Source organism: Hyperoodon ampullatus (genome assembly GCF_949752795.1).
Source record: "Hyperoodon ampullatus genome assembly, chromosome: 18".
NCBI classification, from domain to species: domain Eukaryota; kingdom Metazoa; phylum Chordata; class Mammalia; order Artiodactyla; family Ziphiidae; genus Hyperoodon; species Hyperoodon ampullatus.
In genome coordinates, this window is record NC_136931.1 from 18,086,620 (window position 1) to 18,105,336 (window position 18,717).

Sequence of the window (18,717 nt, forward strand, 5' to 3'; positions counted from 1 at the left end):
GTTCTTGAGGGCTGAGATCATCTTAGCAGGTACTCAATAAATGTATGTTAAGTGAGTATTAAGTTCTAAAAACAAAGGACTGACACAAAGCTAAGCCTCAATATCTAGATTTGGGTACTTCCCTGGTGGCATAGTGGATAAGATTCCAAGCTTCCAATGCAGGGGGCCCAGGTTTGATACCTGGTCACAGAACTAGATCCCCATGCATGCCGCAACTAAGAGTTCACATGCCACGACTAAGGAGCTGGTGAGCTGCAACTAAAGAGCCAGGGAGCCGCAAATAAGACCTGGCACAACCAAATAAATAAATAAATATTTTTTAAAAATCTAGATCTGTGTTGTCCACTAAGAAATCCACTAGCAACACATGGCTATTTAAATTAAAATTAAAAAAAAATTTTTTTTTGGCTGTGCCACACAGCTTATGGGATTTTAGTTCCCCAACTAGGGATTGAAACCGGGCCCTTGGCACTGTGAGCACAGAGTCCTAACCACTGGACCACCAGGGAATTCCCAGATTAAAATTAAATAAAATTTAGGGCTTCCCTGGTGGCGAAGTAGTTAAGAATCGCCTGCCAATGTAGGGGACACGGGTTCGAGCCCTGGTCCAGGAAGATCCCACATGCTGCGGAGCAACTAAACCCGTGCTCCACAACTACTGAGCCTGCGCTCTAGAGCCCGCGAGCCACAACTACTGCAGCCCGTGCGCCTAGAGTCCATGCTCCACAACAAGAGAAGCCACTGCAATTAGAAGCCCACGCACCTCAACAAAGAGCTGCCCCCGCTCGCCACAACTAGAGAAAGCCCACGTACAGCAACAAAGACCCAATACAGCCAAAACTAATTAATTTAAAAAATTAAATAAAATTTAAAATTCAGTTCCTCTGTCACACTAGCCACATTTCAAGTGCTCAAGAGCTACAAGTGTCTATTATACAGCACAGATACAGAACATTTCCACCACCATAGAGAATTTATTGGACAGTACTGATCTACATCATAAAATGCCTTGAGATATGAAAGAAAAAGATAACACATTAGGAGAAAAAGAAGAGGTCATGCATATGTAATTTACACAATTAGCCAAATAGCCAAAACACATAAAAAAGTGAGCAATCTCATTAGTAAACAGGGAAATGCAAAGTAAAATACAATTTTTCACCCATTAGATGGGCTAAAACTAAAGACTATCACTACAATGGCAAAGTAAAAGGAAATGAGTGCTTTCAAACCCTGCTGATGGACATACAGCCAACTCCAAAGGACAACTAAAAGTGAAAGAAAATGAACACAGTATGAGTTAGCAATTCCACTCCCAGGAATTAACCTTAGAGAAATACCCCCACGTGAGCACTAGCAGATAACACATTAGGTTGTTCATTACAACACCCTATATGGTTTACACATAAGACTGCCCACAGAACTCACCCTTAGAGCTAAATCGAGTGCTCATCCAGAGCCAGAAATACTTAAACATCTTCTCTGCAGCCTGTGGAATGGAAAATCTTTTGCATACCATGCCTGCTAATCATATTTACTGGGTCCCTACAGCCAAGAGACCGTGGGGGAGTAATTGTAAGAATGCCACCTGGGCTTCTAATGAACCATTGTGTGACAATGGGAAATATCCCTTTCTTCTCCTCTCGGTCTCCATTTCCATGAGTATAAAAATGAGGCCAAGGGCCACACAGTTTTCTTTCAGAAACCTTTGTGCCCCCCGCCACTCCCACCCCCAACAACCTGAACAGCTCCTCTTTTATCTGTATCATATGTTTCCGTTCAGAACAGAGTTCCATTTGAAGAAAGTTTCAATGCTTAAAAAAAAAAAAGCTTTAAAACCCTCCAAACTAGACGATCTCTAACTTTCTTCCAATATTCCAAGATTTTAGTTTCTCTCAGTCTAATCTGCTGTAATCTCCCTGGTAAAGGTTGCATTATCCATTCAAAGATCCGATTACTAGCTACTATATGAGAAAAGTGAATTTTTAAAGCATTTGAGCCAGGTTAGCAAAAATGACCTTTCTCAAGTTGGTCTCAGATCAAAATTTTTCTGTAAAACTCGAGTATGAGCAGCAGTCTGCAAAATGCCTGAAAAAGAAACATAATGCGCCTAGGTTACACAAATCCCTAAAGTAAAATCACCCTAAAACACATGCACCGAAGTGTCCTCTTACTTATACTGCTTTGCCTTCCCTTCCCCCAGTTTCCCTAACTTGCCCCAATCAGTTTCTATTTCATTTGTATTCAAAGTTCTCTACTTAGGAAGAATTTTAAGGCCCAAAGCTTTTACTTCCCATACCATTTATGGAAGTCCAAATCACTGGCTGGAAATGTTGCAAAGGAATGCTTTCTACTTTCAGACAGTTTTACTTCTTCACTCAGATGATCTGTGAGCCCTCTCCGTCAGAATGACACCCAACACAATCCACAAGGTTTCAGAATATGTTTAAAGTTAAGTAAATCAAGTCTTAAACTAGAGTCCAGTTAATAAAGAGTCTCTGAATTTATAGCTCTACAGTCAGGGAAAAGCAAGTGAGTTAATATTTAAGGCATCCTAGCCTCCCTCTGGTCATATTCACTGTAGATCGGTGACTTGAACTTTGGTTTCAATCACACAAAAGAAGACCTAAAACATTTCTTAGGAAGGGCAGGATCTTCCCGTCCAGTCTATTTGTAATAGACTATTACTATTTGTAATAGTGCAGTCTAATGCAGACTGGGAGAATATGTCTCACTAAGAAAATTTATTCAAGCAAGAGGAAAGGTATTTTACACAAATGACCTAAAACGTTGCAGCTATTTGTTTAAATTACTCCTATCACTGTAAAAAAACATAAACAGGTGGGGTAGAGAAGTGGCAACCATTATAAACCTTGCTGTCTCTGTTCTCTCTTAGCAAACCTGAAATAGGCTGTCCTTTATATTATAAATTATTGGGCTCTGTTTCTCTTATCACCTCTGTTAATTCTCCTCCTACACACCTACTTTAAATTCTCACATTTTTTTTCCCTTTCCAAACTGGAGGGTGGGGTTCATCTCAGCAAAAATGTTTTTCATCAGCAATTTACCCATGATGTCATCAGAGCCCTCATATTTCTGTCTATACTACAGCCCTACAGCCCCCAAAACAAACAAAAAACCGCACATACTGGGTTTCCACAGGCATGCAACAGAATACATCCACTGAGATGGGAAAGAAATCTATCTGCTTAGTTCAGGTTAACTTAGTTCTTCACTTTCTAATTTAAAAGATCACATTAAAACTAGTCAGTTGATAACACCCACAGGAATAACAATGTCAAAGCAAGCAGAAGAGAACAGAAATGGTGAAATATATAGTAGGCTGTCTGGTCCCCACCTCCACTCCCACTCCATAAGAAAATGCCCAATATTTCCTTAACCTTTAGAACTGGCATAGAACATAAAAAGATGATTACTGGGGCTGATACTCCAAAACCTGATTTTTCCTTTCAAATAAAATTAATAGCTCTACCAAAGGCCAAGGGCATCTACTTTTCAGATGGAGCACTACAGTTAATATTCTTTCTTGAAACATAAGGCTGATTATCGCTGTCAGTAGTTAGGCTATCTTGAATAAGCAAGCATAGTTTCCCTGTCCTCAAAGGCAACTTGAGGCAAGTCCCCATGCCTTTGCACGGGCTGCAGGCTGGAGGCTGGCAGACAATGAAGGTCATCAGCTCTCTGAAGCCTCAAGCATGTGTTAGGGGATAGGAGGTAACTATTGCCTTTTTCCCCTGAGAGTGTGGTCTAAAGAACAAACAGGACCTAAACAAGTTGGATGACTTTGTAGCTAACTGGAACACTATCTCAACTACAATACTTTGGAGTTTCTGTTCGGTTTCAGTCAATGAAGGGAAATTCCTGTCCAGCATTTTAGAAAATAACATTCATAATGACTAGTCCTAAAGAATAACTTGTTTTATTATAATGATTTGTGAAAACAGGTTAGACAGTTCAAGAAAGGACACAGACAATGCCCTGTTTTAGGTCCCAAATTTCTTCTTTTTGATGGGTGGTGGCAGCTGAGAGATGATGTCGTCCAGAGGCCGTTCTACCGCCACTAGTGTTCTTTCATCCAAAAGATCCATGAAGAGTAGAGGCTGTAGAGAGATGGTAATGAGTCCACCAGGAGTTAGATTCTGGGGCTAGTCCTGAATCGACTAACTAGGGCTTAAATGTTAGCCTCGTTCAAGCTGGAGGGGTGTAAATCTCTGACAATCCTTCCAGCTTTTATAACTGAATTCCATCATTTAAGATTTCAGCAAGATTTTTCATGTTTCTCTGTATGGAAAATCTGCGATTCTCAAATTTCTTAGGAATCAATGTTAACAGAGGGCGTTGGAGCCTAAATTCTTGACAAATGGCAAGTTACAAATGCATCAAGAAGTTAATCATACTTGAATTATTTACAACACCCCCCCACTTAAAAAAATTCTGCAGACCCCCAAGAAAATGTTCCAGGGTGCCCAAGGAACTCTGATCTGAGAAGCATGAATATGGAACTTGTAAGTTGGCACAAATAGCTGTAGTACCATAAGCTCAATGGATATCTGTTCTAGTACAGTGAAAAGCTGAGCCCAGAAAGGAACATCTAATAAATTCAATGACTTCCATTTGCTCGAAATTTATCTTGTGGAACATTCTCCACTGGAAGTCAAATTTAAAAGCCAGCTTTAACACAAAGACCCCAACTGAGCTCCACCATCATTTCTCACTACCCATGTATTTCATTTTGGTGAAGGATGATGTGCCTGCCTCTAATCTACTGAGGCGAGAACAATGAACTACAAACCTAAGGGAGAGACAGTCTCAGAAAGGTCACTGGTTTCCCAAAACCAGGTTCTCTGCGTGTAAAATGAAGACACTCTTGTCTATTGTGGGACTTATTACATTTTGATAATATCACAAGGAACCAACCACCCAGAATGTAACGCAAAATGTATTACCTTATATTTCTTAGAAATTTTAAAGGCATGAGCTGTGCGCCTCCTGATGATATCTGATTCATTTGTGGGAGGCAGTGGATTGTAGAGTAAGGTTTTGTCATTTGGAAGAGGCTAAAAAGACAAAAATGTGTTGTTTAAATCATTATTTTTTTATTGGGTCTCTACAGACCAAAGGACAATAGTGATTTTTTCGGGGAACACAATCTTCTAACTGTCATGTTATACACTTACTACCTCCCTGACCCTTCTTACTTCAGGAAGAAAGCTGGAGCCACTCCTGCAGCTCTACTGTACATGGTGAGGGTATGTGGCAAAGAGAGCTTGGGTACTCTACGCCAGCAAGATTGAAGGGCCCAGCCGGGGCTTCTGGCCAGTCTCGTCAGTAACACTTTGTGAGACACAAACAAACTGGCATGTGTAGGAGCTCAGCCCATGAAGGCTCTGCTTTCTAGACTCTCCCCCAACCAGGTCATAGACCGGCCAAGTGGCTGAAATTCTCCGCAGGCAAAAATGCAACACAAACCACCCCCACTGATGTCACTGACACCTCGAGAGACGGCCTCTAGCCAAGCAAGTGATATTTTATCTCTGACTTCCTTGGGAAATAGCTCTGCCCTGCATGAGGAAGTGATGGACTTATCACCAACGCTTGGGGAAAAATATGGGCTGATCTAGGCTGAGTTATAAAGAGGCAAACGAATGGGAGGGGCCCTTCCTGTATCACTCAGCTCACAGAAGGCACTTGCCAGCCAGCTCTGCTTCCCACACCCAGAGGACGCAGGGCCCACGAGATGAGTTCCAGTGACACATCACCATGCACACCTCCTTTAGAGCCATCTGCTGCTTTCCCTGTGTTCCTCCTACGCCCACCTTCACAGATACACCAAAACACCGTATTGGCTGTAATCTAAGCCCAAAGTGCATTATAGGCATGGCCATAGCTCACACTGCTCCTAGGAAAGAAAGTGCCTGCCCAGAAAAAAACACGAAATTTGGGGTGAATCAAAACTGCTGCTGGCAGAGGCTGGACTCTAGAAAAGAATGCTCACATCCCACCTAAATCACAGCCATGAAGAATGGAATTTTTCTAACTGGTCATTTTTCAAAACACTAAGACCAACCCCTCAAGCCTGCAGATAGTGTTTCAGTATATTCAGCCAAGGGGCACAAGTGGTCAAAACTCCAGCCTGTATCTCCTTTAATGAAATCATGTCAGTCATCCCAGGGTGCAAAGGCGGAAGTGATTCAGCCAAACCAATGGTATTCCCTGATTATGGTCACTTTCCGAATACGGACCTAATCTCTTTCCTATTTAAGTTTATGTGCTGAGAGGCAAAGCAGAGAAATAGTCAAATCAGCAAAAACCAGTACGCAAGGGGCTGCCCCTTCCCTGGGAGCCTCATGAGACTGGGTAGGAAAATGAGGAAATCTGCAAAACAAAAGCTCCTCTCCTCCAAAGAATGTACTAGCAACCTTTATTCTGATTCTCCTTCCTCTAATTTATTGTCCTCCTTTGCTTTTAGAATGGAAAGATTCCTAAGTAGAACCAGCGAGAGCATAGGTGGTAGTGGTGAAGAACTCACCAACGACTTGTCGATGATGCAGAACATGTACGCATCATGGAGAAGGATGTGCATTGGTCTCTTGGGATGAAAACTGATATGTGTGATGGGAGTATCCCTTTGGAGCCAAAGATGATGAAACCCCTGCTTCTGGATGGTCCGGCTCCATTGTGTATACTGTTTGTCTGGAATGCTGTACTCAAATACCTGAGGAAGGATATGACACAGAGCAAGTGCAGGCAGGTACCCAGAAAGACCAAAGAAGGGTCAGCCTGAACCAGAAAATATCTATAGAAACCTTGGCTGTATCATATTCAGCAATATGCATTTTCACTACTTTTTTTTTAAATAAAAAAATTTTAAGGTAAATTACAGAACAATAAACAATTCAAACAGCACAGAAAGGTTTATAGTGGAAAACCACCTGCAATCGTAATATCTCTTTTCCCCAAGACAAAAGCAGCCTGTTTCTTGTTTTTATCTTTTCAGAGATATTTTATGCATACAGTACACACTATTCTGTATGTTGCATTTTTCATTAGCATTATACCATGGAGACTGACCCATATCAATGTATACACACATCACTCATGCCCCTTTTGAAGAACATGTAATAATCTACTCACTTCTTGGATGTACCAGGATTTATTTACCTAGTCTGCTTAATGAGCATGTAGGTATTTGCAATCTTTGGTTACTACACATAAAGCTATAATGATTATCTCTGAATCAGTGTCTTTTTGCACAACTAAAAGCATATACCTATGGGAAGAACTTCTAGAATTGGAGCTTCTGAATCAAAGATTTATGCGGATTTAAGTTTTTTTTAGATATCTCCAGAATGTCCTCTAAAGCAGTATACTAATTTATGCAATATATGAAGTGCTGTTTCCCTAGCCGTACTGTGTATTATTAACTCAATCTCTGTTAATTAAACAGGTACCAAAAAATTTCCCACTAGTTTTAATGACAGAAGAACTTAAATGAGAGATTTCATTTTCTGGATATAACGTGTATGTGTGTGCATGTGTGAGTGTAAAAACTGCTAATCAAAGTAGCAAGCATTGGGGCTTCCCTAGTGGCGCAGTGGTTGAGAGTCCGCCTGCCGATGCAGGGGACGTGGGTTCGTGCCCCGGTCTGGGAAGATCCCACATGCCACAGAGCGGCTGGGCCCGTGAGCCATGGCCGCTGAGCCTGCGCGTCCGGAGCCTGTGCTCTGCAACGGGAGAGGCCACAACAGTGAGAGGCCCACATACCGCAAAAAAAAAAAAAAAGTAGCAAGCATCATCTGCCTAGTGGTCTATTTAAATGTGCTTCTTGAATCACATTTAATCTTTCCAATAGCTCGGTGAGGAAGGTATTATCAAGCCCATTTTACAGATGAGGATATATAAGTATTGACAAGTTCATATATAATATGTTCTGTAGATCAGATATTTTAAAGATCTTCTTACAATTATATTCTCCTTACAACTTGGTATGGAAAAGTGGCAGACAAAGAACTAATTTTGCCCATTGTATAGTCTTGCCTCCTTTGTTGAAGATTAACTGATCATAGGTGTGTAGGTTTACTTCTGGGCTCTCTAGTCTGTTCCATTGATCCATATGTCTGTTTTCGTGCCAATACCATGCTGTTTTTTTTTTGTTGTTTTTTTGTTTTGCATTACACAGGCCTCTCACTGTTGTGGCCTCTCCCGTTGTGGAGCACAGGCTCTGGACGCGCAGGCTCAGTGGCCATGGCTCATGGGCCCAGCCGCTCCACGGCATGTGGGATCTTCCTGGACCAGGGTCGAACCCGTGTCCTCTGCATCGGCAGGCGGACTCTCAACCACTGCGCCACCAGGGAAGCCCTGTCATGCTGTTTTGATTACTGTAGCTTTGTAGCATTGTCTGAAGTCTGGGAGGGTTATGCCTCCTGCTTTGTTCTTTTTCCTCAGGCTTGCTTTGGCAATTCTGGGTCTTTTATTTTTTTTAATTTTTATTTATTTATTTAAAACAAGTTTATTTTATTTATTTATTGTTGGCTGTGTTGGGTCTTCGCTGTTGCGCACGGGCTTTCTCTAGTTGTGGTGAGCGGGGGCTACTCTTTGTTGCAGTGCGCTGGCTTCTCATCGCGGGGGCTTCTCATTGCGGAGCATGGGCTCTAGACGAGCGGGCTTCAGTAGTTGTGGCACGCGGGCTCAGTAGTTATGGTGCACGGGCTTAGCTGCTCTGCGGCATGTGGGATCTTCCCGGACCAGGGATCAAACCCGTGTCCCCTGCACTGGCAGGTGGATTCTCAACCACTGCACCGCCAGGGAAGCCCCGATTCTGGGTCTTCTATGATTCCATATAAATTTTAGGATTATTTGTTCTAGTTCTGTGAAAAATGTCACAGGTAATTTGATAGGGATCGCATTAAATCTACAGATTGCTTTGGGTAGTATGGCCATTTTAACAATATTAATTCTTTCAATCCAAGAGCAGGGGATAGCTTTCCATTTCTTTGAATCATCTGCAATTTCCTTTATTAATGTCTTATAGTTCTCAGCATATAAGTCTTGGTGAGTCATATTCCTAAGTACTTTATTTTTTTGATGCGATTTTAAAGGGGATAGTTTGTTTACATTCTCTTTCTGATATTTCATTGTTCTCCCATATCCACTCTAACACCTGAGTCCATTTCATCCTAGCCTAAAAATAATCAGTAAAACGAGCCCTTGAAAATTCTTCCTCCTTCTCATACCTCTTTATTCTAGAATCTCAGTTTTTCACCATTCCATTGTGACCCATCAAGCCAATGGATGTTACTGGCCTATGATGTGCCCAGGCCATACATGGAAGCTTTACTACACATAAGAGAAAACTACCTTTATATTGTCCAGTACTGTCAAAGAAAAGCTCCTCCAAAATTGTCATTATCTCAGCTTCCAAGTTACTATCCATTTGGAGGCAATCAGAAAGCACTGGGATCTCTTACCTGCTGGTCAGAATGAGCAATGACAAGGTTGTTGGTATTGGGGGCGATGGCCAGAGCAGTCACAGGGAAATTGTAAGCAGGCACTGTGCAGTGAAGCTGGGAAAAAATAACAGAAACAGAAAACTAAAATAGGATTCCTTCCCTCAGGAAAGACTGGATGGTCTAGGTCAGTAGTTTTAAAATAATGCTCTTTGGAATTCAAAAAGTTCTATTCTATGGAAGTTCCGTAAACGTCAGGCATTTCCCCAAACAATAAACTTTAATTGCATTTTTAAAAAAATGCAAGTTTAACTGCCAACAAAACTAACAGCATTCACAGAGAACCTCAGAAAAAAGCTCTCCCCACTGTCTCTACATTTGTATGAATTGCTCATAAACATGTCACTGAACAGGGAATCTACAGCTCTACACTGGATTTAAAAGAAATAAACGCCTAGGCATGGAAATTTATGTTCAATCACAAGGCATGTGCACTAGTACACAGCAACACCTTTAAATGCCAGGCAAGGCTCAAAGAGCAGTACATGCTTTTGCCACAGTGCAGTAAAGATTAAGTCATGCAGTAACAGGCAAACCCATTAAATGCTGCAGTTTGATATCATTCTCTAAACTTTTAATGCTTATTGTAAGTTTTTCGTAGGTCTTATCTGACTTTTATATGACGATGACAACTTGTAAGGGAACATTAGTGATTCAATCTGTGAATGGCAATATCATCACTAATTAGTGAAAAATGTTTTCCTGCTATTACTAGTTTTGTTTAATTTTAAAATACCTTGAGATTATAAGGCAAACTATTAAAGGAAATTGTTACTATCTGCATCTATTCATCTGGGTAAATCAGAATTTTCCTCCTCAAAATACAGACATAATCTGGATTCATTACTCATAAATCCTTAATTTCAAATTTCTGTGCATTAGTGATTTCACTGTTCCCACTGACTGATTTTAATGTTAGATTATAGCTTTTGGGTTCCAAACAAGTAAAACAGGAAAAATTTTTGGTTAAAAAGAAGTCCAGCAATTTTCTGGGTCATATCAATGTGCTTTAGCCTTAAGTCTTATAATGCAGAGCTAACTTCCTCCTGTTTTCTGCTACTAAACCTCATGCTCACCTTTAGTTGTTTCACGTTGTACACATGGGCTCCAGCACTGGTACCTGATGCAGCTAGCCAATTTCCATCTGGACTGACTGCCAAAAGACACATGGACTCCACTGTCCCTGTGAGAACAAAACCGTAGTTAAGCCTCTGAATTCAGTGTCCACAGTCAGCCAGCCCTGCCCTAAAAATGATGGCGAAAGCCAGTAAGAGCCTTGGTTTTAAATTACTCAGAGGACAATTTCTAGATAGTTTTGCAGATAAGTTCTAGATGCTACTCTGTCTGCTATTTTAATTAGCCATCCTTCATGGAAAGAGGAGCCAGAGAGATAAACCAGAAAGCAGCACTTGCTCAGAACTACCATGAGAACAGAGAATCAGGGTAAGAGCTGCCACCAAAATCTATACCTTAATTGTTTCAAACTCCTTTCCTATCAGGTGTTTTTTAAACAAAGTTACAAACAGCAAATAGGCTTGAGGCATATCTTTTTTTTTTTGGCTGTGTTGGGTCTTGGTTGCTGTGCACGGGCTTTCTCTAGTTGTGGCGAGCAGGGGCTACTCTTCATTGCGGTGCGCGGGCTTCTCATTGCAGTGGCTTCTAGTGTTGCGGAGCATGGGCTGTAGGTGAGCGGGCTTCAGTAGTTGTGGCTTGCAGGCTCTAGAGTGCAGGCTCAGTAGTTGTGGTGCACGGGCTTAGTTGCTCCGCGGCATGTGGGATCTTCCTGGACCAGGGATCGAACCTGTGTCCTCTGCATTGGCAGGCGGATTCTTAACCACTGCACCACCAGGGAAGTCCCGAGACATATCTTTAATTTACTAGCTGTATATTTAGCACTAAGGGAGCATGGACACATATGAGCCATCTTTGTCATTAAAGAATTTTAAACCAATCTGGCATCATGAAGACCCATGTGGGATAAAAATCAGAAGTAATGCTATATGCCAAAGTAAGTGTTGCATGTAACAGCCCCAAACAATGAAAAAGCTTTATAACTAGACATAAACCAGATGCTAAAGGATGAGCGAGGTGGGTAGAAAAGGATGGAGAACAGTGTGACCTAAGTGACAAGGACAGGAATACACAGGTTTGAGGGCTGTGAAGAAACCAGCCTGACTAGAGGGGGAAGTGAGATGAGATAGGAGGAAGAAATAAAGTTATATACATAATGCAGAGCCCAATTTTAAAGGAGTGCTAAATGCAAGGTAAAGAATCTAAGTTTTATAATAAAACCATATACAGGTACTCAATAAATACTGTCAGTTTACTTCATCTGACTCCTAATTTGTATGTTTCTTTTCCTGTTTGCTTCTGGGGCAGCTTATGAACAGTGAGAGTTTAAGTTGATTTTAAAAAGTTGATTTTCCAGGCTGATGAAGTCTAAATAACAGTGAAGTCACTACAAGCCAGAAAAAGGGAGAAGGAAAAAGGCCCGTGGGAAGTATTGGGTACTAAGTCCTTAGTAGTTATCTCACCAGTTGTTATCTATACACAGTCACTCATTCATGCATACTCATGTTCTCAAAACATATGGAAAAGTGGTCATAAGCATTAGGACAGGTAATGAAACTGTATGTATAAGCTCATCATTATAAAAACAAACAACCAAAAAGATTAACATGTCCATAAGATACCTACATAACCAGCACCTACTGGAAATATATAAAATAATAATGGTAGTTATTTCTGGGTGTCAGAATTACAGATGATTTTAACTTTCTTCTTGCTCTGCTAACAAAACTCCAAGAAGGGGGATGAAACTTCTCTGGCCCCAAATAAGGAATCAAAAACCCAGTGAGAAAAGAGTAGGTGTGAGCAACACTTCAGATTTCATCGAGCGTTTTCACTTGCCAGGTCTCTCCTACTTTAAATCGCAAACATGTGAGTGAATGTGTAATTTTTGCAGGGCAGAGAAGAGCATTAGGGAACCCCCAACAACTGAGGTTTAAATGGAAAAAAAGAAACATCGAGACTGACAGCTCTCTCCCATGGCCAACTACCGACTTCTCACCTGACTGAGGCTGAAAAGTATGCAGGTGCTTGAAGCTTCCCTCCAGCAGCCGAATGACATGCACAGACCCTTGATTTGATGCCACAAAGAGCTTCGTTGAATCCTCAGAAAACAAAATCTGAAGGGCAGAGCGAAGGAACGCTGGCATTTTGGAAACCTTGGGGGAACCAGTAACAAAGAATCAGAGAGAGAGAGAGAGAGAAGTTAGACCCAGAGCCCATCAAAAATAATCACAGTCAGGCTTAAATCATATGAATGCTTCCTGTCTCCAAGGAAGCCAATCAACCAAGGGCCTGGAACACAGACGTGCCGACTGTAACCTATCCACCCCCTTTGTCATCTCCTCAAAAGCCTAACCTTTACTGCCACTTTCTGGCATTTCCCTATCCTCCAAAAACATAATTTTAAATGGCAATAATAGACTGTTTTATAACAGGTTTCTCAAAATAGCTTTTCACGGAACAAGGACTCATATCCAGGACGTTTCCACTTCACACAAAAATCAACCGCTTATAAGGTTTCTTCTTATTCAACCAGGCTTGGGGTAATCACGTACCCTTTGGAGGTTTATGTTGTCATGTTCATAATTCAGACGATAGAGAAAAAACCGAGAAGCTGTAGAATAGGCTATCCAACTTCCACATGGGGAGATAGAGCTGCAGATAATGTTCTCAGGACCCTGGTAACATTAGGAAGCAGGATGAATAGTCAAGTAAAACTTCAGACAAGGTTCACTATAGCATGAATCCTCAAGCTACTGCCACTCTGAATGTATCCACAAATACCGACGCATAATCCTGACACTCATACACTATGTGTCACTATGATTATTTCAAAGGTAGAACATCTAAGTGGTGTGGCTTTGATTTCCAAAACCCAGAACAGAGGTCTCTGAATACTATGAGTTTATCTCAGCCCTTCGCATACTTCATGGGTAGCTTCATAATGAACCCTAACTTTAGAAACCTGAGCAAGGAGGCATTTAATGCAGTGAAGCTTTGGAGGCTCAGTGACTTGGGGACTGATTTTCTGTTTTGGTCAATGACAACCTGCTTTAAAGACCTGTAAGAGATATTAAGTGAAAAAATTTGCATAACACCGGAAAAGTTTAGTGTAACATTTATGTAATTCAAAAAACTCAAAAAACATCTGAGTGTATGTAAGTACATATGTATACACACATAAGTATTCTCACACACAGAAAAAGATCTAGAAGGGTATACAGCTAATCAATTAACAGTAATTATTGCAGGAGAGGGGACTAGTATTAAAGAGCTGGGCAAGGATATAAATTATCGATATTGTTTGAATTCTTCATAGTAAGACTGTATTCACAAATTATTTGTGCAATTAAAATAAAGATTTTTAAAAAGGAAGACAAAGTTGTTTGTATAGTATAGTCCCGATATTCTAGAAAGAAAGGATGTATACACATGCACGCATGGGTGAAAATTTTTTCTGAAAGAATATATAAGAAACCACTATCAGTGATCATCTCTGGCGGGATGGGGGTAAGAAAGAGGTTCATTTTTCATTGCATACTCTTTTGCATTATTTGAATTTTTAAAAACGATGCATGTTATTTTCATAATAATACCAAAAGAAGAAAAACGAATTTCTTGTATTCATTCATCCAATAAATTCTGAATGCCTGACTTACAATCATAGGAAACCCAGCTCTTTTGACAGAGTACTTCATTCAAATAACTTTAGATTTGAAACAGTTTATGATGTCAATGAAGAAACCCTCAAAATTCAGAATGAGAAAAATGTTCTGGATTTCAGAGTCTGAACACACAGTTAAATTTCTTTACCTTTGTCTTGAGGTGAAGTAAGTGATCTGCATTTTTAGAGAGTGGAAGGGTATCCCCATTCTTTCCTGGAACAAGAAATATCTCTGACATTTTTCTTCCCAAAGAAAGGTTATTCATACATTTTTTCTTCTAAAGAGTCATTCCTGGGTAGAAAGAAATCTCTACCACTGGGAAATCAGAAAAACGTCTGACGTAGTAAGCTTACAGTTTTCTGGGGGTATGTATACGAAGAGGAAAGCAGTGAGCACTTTCTTAGCTTCTACTTGGGTGCCCTGGATACGGCCTAGGGCACACCCCTATTTCTCTGAAGCCGCTTCCCACAGCCAGGCATGCAGGTGGATGGAAGTGAAGTTTGTGTGGCCTCGACTTCAACTTCATTTGTTCATTTTGGAGCCTAAAGCAAAAGCCTCTAACCTACTATAAAACAACAGGACCCTAACAGGTATGTCATACTTAAGGCCATGAGGCTGTCACCCTGGTAAGATCTGCACAACCTTCTTTTTCATGCAGGCCTGTCACGACCCCACATTAAAACCTGTCATTTTTCAACAGCCTGTTTTGATCCCAGGCTAGCCAGGGAGAACTTTGATTCCGCTACCCTCAGCGCCACTATATCCTGCAGTGCACCAGACCGAACTGGAACCTTTTCACTGATGATCCAGTGTCCTGCTAATAATTTTAACACTCTGAGGAACGCCTCTGCTCTATGTAGTGGGTGGGAAACCGTAAGTTCAAAAGGACACAGACAAACCTACTTCCATTTTTCCACAAGCAGAATTTCAATTGCCATTTCTGGCTTCTATCTCCAGTTTTCTTACTGGAAAAAAACTTTCTCCCATCTTACCTGTTGCAACTGTGGATCCCAGTCGCCAAAGTTCCAAGTGATGAGCAAACTGGAAGAGGAGAAGCTGCTTCTTTTTTGCACAGGAAACGAGACGTCGCTGTATCCAAGAATCAAAAAGACATAAACAAGCCGGAGTCATCTATTGCCTCAGTACTGGATACAGCAGCAACACCTCAGAACATTTTTTACCGTTAAAATCCATTTACTTGATAAATATTCCTAAGTACTACCATTCACCAGGCACTGTCCTAGGATCTAAAAACATAGTGGTAAATAAAAACCTAGCTACTGCTCTCAAGCTTATAGTTTAAAGGGTTGACATAAAATTAAACAGGCAATTACGTTAAGTGTGCAAAGAATTTTAGCACGGCTAAGCACAGTATGTAATGAAAAAAAGTAGAAAGGCCTCATGGCAGTAAAGACAGGAGCCCAGATGAGGCTCACTGGTAAAGAGTACTCAGGCAAAGAGGGTAGGGCAGGACGTTCCAAGCAGAGGGATGGCATGGGAAATAGCTCAAAGGGAAGAGAGCGTTAGAGGGAATAAAAAGGAGTCTTTCAGAACTGCCAGACTGAGTGCAGATGGGGGTGGGGATACTGCAAGTGCATGAGAACAGAGGTGAGGGAAGAGGCTGTCTTCTCCGGATCAAGACAGGTTTCATAAGCCATGCTAAGGAATTAGGTCTTTACGCTGAGGACAACAAGGACCAACAAAGGCATTTAAGCATGGAGGGATGAACAAAGTTGCTTTTTAAACGGATCAATGGAGAACAGGCTGGAATGACACAAATCTAAATAAAAGGAGACTGTTAACAAACTACTGTAAAGAAATCCAGAGGAGAAAAGACACTGACCCAAACTAGGTTAACGGCAGTGTAGACAAAGAGAAAGGGCTAGATTCAAGAGAGAACGAGGAGGTAGACTCAGTAAGGTTTACTGGTTGAATGGAATGTAGAAGTAGGTAGTGGGAAGAAGAGTTTCTAGCCTGGAAAGATGACTGATTTACCTAGAAAGGAACACTGGAAGCCTGGATTCTCCTGCTCCCACCCAGAATAATAAAAAGTCCAGCCTTGGGCTTCCCTGGTGGTACAGTGGTTGAGAATCTGCCTGCCAATGCAGGGGACACGGGTTCAAGCCCTGGTCTGGGAAGATCCCAGGAGCATGCCGCGGAGCAACTAAGCCCATGCGCCACAACTACTGAGCCTGTGCTCTAGAGCCCATGAGCCACAACTACTGAGCCTGCGTGCCACAACTACTGAAGCCCGCGCACCTGGAGCCCGTGCTCTGCGACAAGAGAAGCCGCCACAATAAGAAGCCCGCGCACCGCAACAAAGAGTAGTCCCTGCTCGCCACAACTAGAGAAAGCCTGTGTGCAGCAATGAAGACCCCATGCAGCCAAAAATAAATAAATTTATTAAAAAAAATTAAAAACAAACAAACAAAATCCCCATAAACCACACCTACTGGGAAAAGGGAATGATTTCCCCAGAAACTGAACTAGGAATGCTGCTTTAAATCTCTTGGCCCCTGTAAATATCTTTGCCAGAGGCTTGCCTTAGAAAGAGAAGGAAGAAAGAAGAAGGTAACTACAGAAGGCCAACAGATCTGCCAAAGAAGAGTGAGCTGTGCTGTCTTATGGGACAGGCAGACCGGGAGATGAGGGCATGGTGGGCATTAGAGGGTGATACTTACATGGGGAAAAGTGATTTTTCGGAGAGCAGCATCATAATTCTTTACCTCCACCTTCTCCATGAGAGGACGAATGACTAAGTGGGTGTCTGTGCCTGGAGCGGGAGGGAGAGGAGAAAAAATATTGGAATTAGAAAAAGTCCCACATGAAAATAACCACAGCTGGACAGAGTAATGAAGCAGCCCCGGCCAAGACTGAAACCCACCTCCAGATATCAGTGCTATGGGGCTGTGGGCCACAGCTCGCACGTCGTGAGTGTGATGCTGAAATGGCTTTGTCCGCACCCACTGCTTCTCACTGCTGTTGGAAGTCACAGAGACCAGCTGAAAATGGAACACTGTCCCCTCGGCTGTGCCCACCACGAAACTGTCTTCTTGCTGAGAAAGTAAATCATTAGGGAGGTACATTTGAGCAAAACAGGGCCCAGTTTGAAAAACATTCCCCGAGGTTTTCTGTCTGGGCAGCTTAGGGGGAAAACCTATGCCCAGAATTGGTTGCAGGGGTCTTTTTCCTCCAGAAGCTAACAATTCCATCAGGGGAGCAAGTTCGCGCATAGGTAACAAAGCGCCCCCTACTGACAAAATTCACAGTAAGTACTTCAAACTGTTGGTGTGCTTTCGTATAATGCAAACCAGACCCCATTAGAATGGCAACAATATTGGGGAAAGGGGAGGGGTCGCCGAACTGGCGGTCAAAAGACCGAAGCTTAGAAAACCCTAAAATTCACTGTCCTCCGTTTAGAGATGAAGAAAGGGTGGGCTGAGGAGGGGAAGTGGCCTGATCAATATCACAAAGATGCAGGTTCCCTGGTCCCCAGTTTAAGGCTCTCTCTTGTCAGCATGTTGAGCACGAGGATTTCTGTCAGTTTTAAAAGGTCTTGCTGTGTCTACAACTACCTTTTAAAATTCCTCTATATCTCAAAACCATTTTCATTGTAACTTGTTTTTAAAAATGCACATAACTCTGAGTAAGAAAACAAAACAGGAGGCTTGATAGGGTAGTGAGAAGAATCAGAAACCTGGATCAGTAGTTAACCAATCCAACAGTGTAAAGAGTAGATGAGCCAGTCAAGAAAAGTGAGATGTCTGAACACACGCGAGCATGTAGCTGCCATCAACTACACACTGACTGTGCTAGGGACGTTGTATGTCATATCATCTCTACTCCTTCAATAACCTGCAAGGTTAAGTAGCATCTGTCCTATCAGGAGAAACTATAAAAGACTGAAATGAGCATAACAAGTACTGGTGTCCTTGTCTGGTGAGCCCTTTGATTGTCCTAGAGCTACTTTACAACTCCATAAATTGTAAAAAAAAACTGAGAGTGATGCAAAAGATTCTCTTGCATAGAGATGCAAAAGAATTTTGCTTGGTAGAATGCAGCTGATGATTGTCCTGTGGACACTGAGTCCTGCAACAATTTGTAAATCATTTCAGCATTCCTGATGGCCTTACATAACTGTGTTCTTTGATTTCTCCCTTAGAACTGCTTGTAACTTACTGGTTCCCTCATTAGTTAATGAGTTACAGAAAATCTCTGACATACTTCCATTTCATGTTTGGATGAGTTATGATTTTACCCTTTTTCCCCCCAATCATCATTTAATAGCCCTTTACACAGATAAGGAAACTGGAACTTCAAGAGTTTACCTGTCAGTTTACAGACGTGTATGTGCCGCCAGAGCCTTTGCTCCGGGCACGGGCCTCTCCCTCACCTCCTCTAAGGATACTACTATTTGAAAACCATTAGCCTAAGGCAAAAGTGGAAATACTGAG

At 41.7% G+C, this 18,717-nt stretch overlaps 1 protein-coding gene across 1 annotated transcript in view; it reads right to left on the minus strand.

The window, feature by feature from the left end:
- Positions 1 to 3,930: 3,930 nt before the first annotated feature.
- Positions 3,931 to 18,717, minus strand: part of UTP4 (UTP4 small subunit processome component) — a gene marked incomplete at its 5' end in the record, with an annotated part of 34,366 nt that continues 19,579 nt past the window's right edge. The window contains 11 exon segments of the mRNA XM_079724365.1: positions 3,931 to 4,121; positions 4,968 to 5,078; positions 6,551 to 6,736; positions 9,489 to 9,584; positions 10,604 to 10,710; positions 12,598 to 12,754; positions 13,154 to 13,276; positions 14,412 to 14,476; positions 15,256 to 15,352; positions 16,945 to 17,036; positions 17,148 to 17,319. Coding sequence (XP_079580491.1) covers positions 4,005 to 4,121; positions 4,968 to 5,078; positions 6,551 to 6,736; positions 9,489 to 9,584; positions 10,604 to 10,710; positions 12,598 to 12,754; positions 13,154 to 13,276; positions 14,412 to 14,476; positions 15,256 to 15,352; positions 16,945 to 17,036; positions 17,148 to 17,319 — 1,323 coding nt within the window. The 3' untranslated portion in view covers positions 3,931 to 4,004.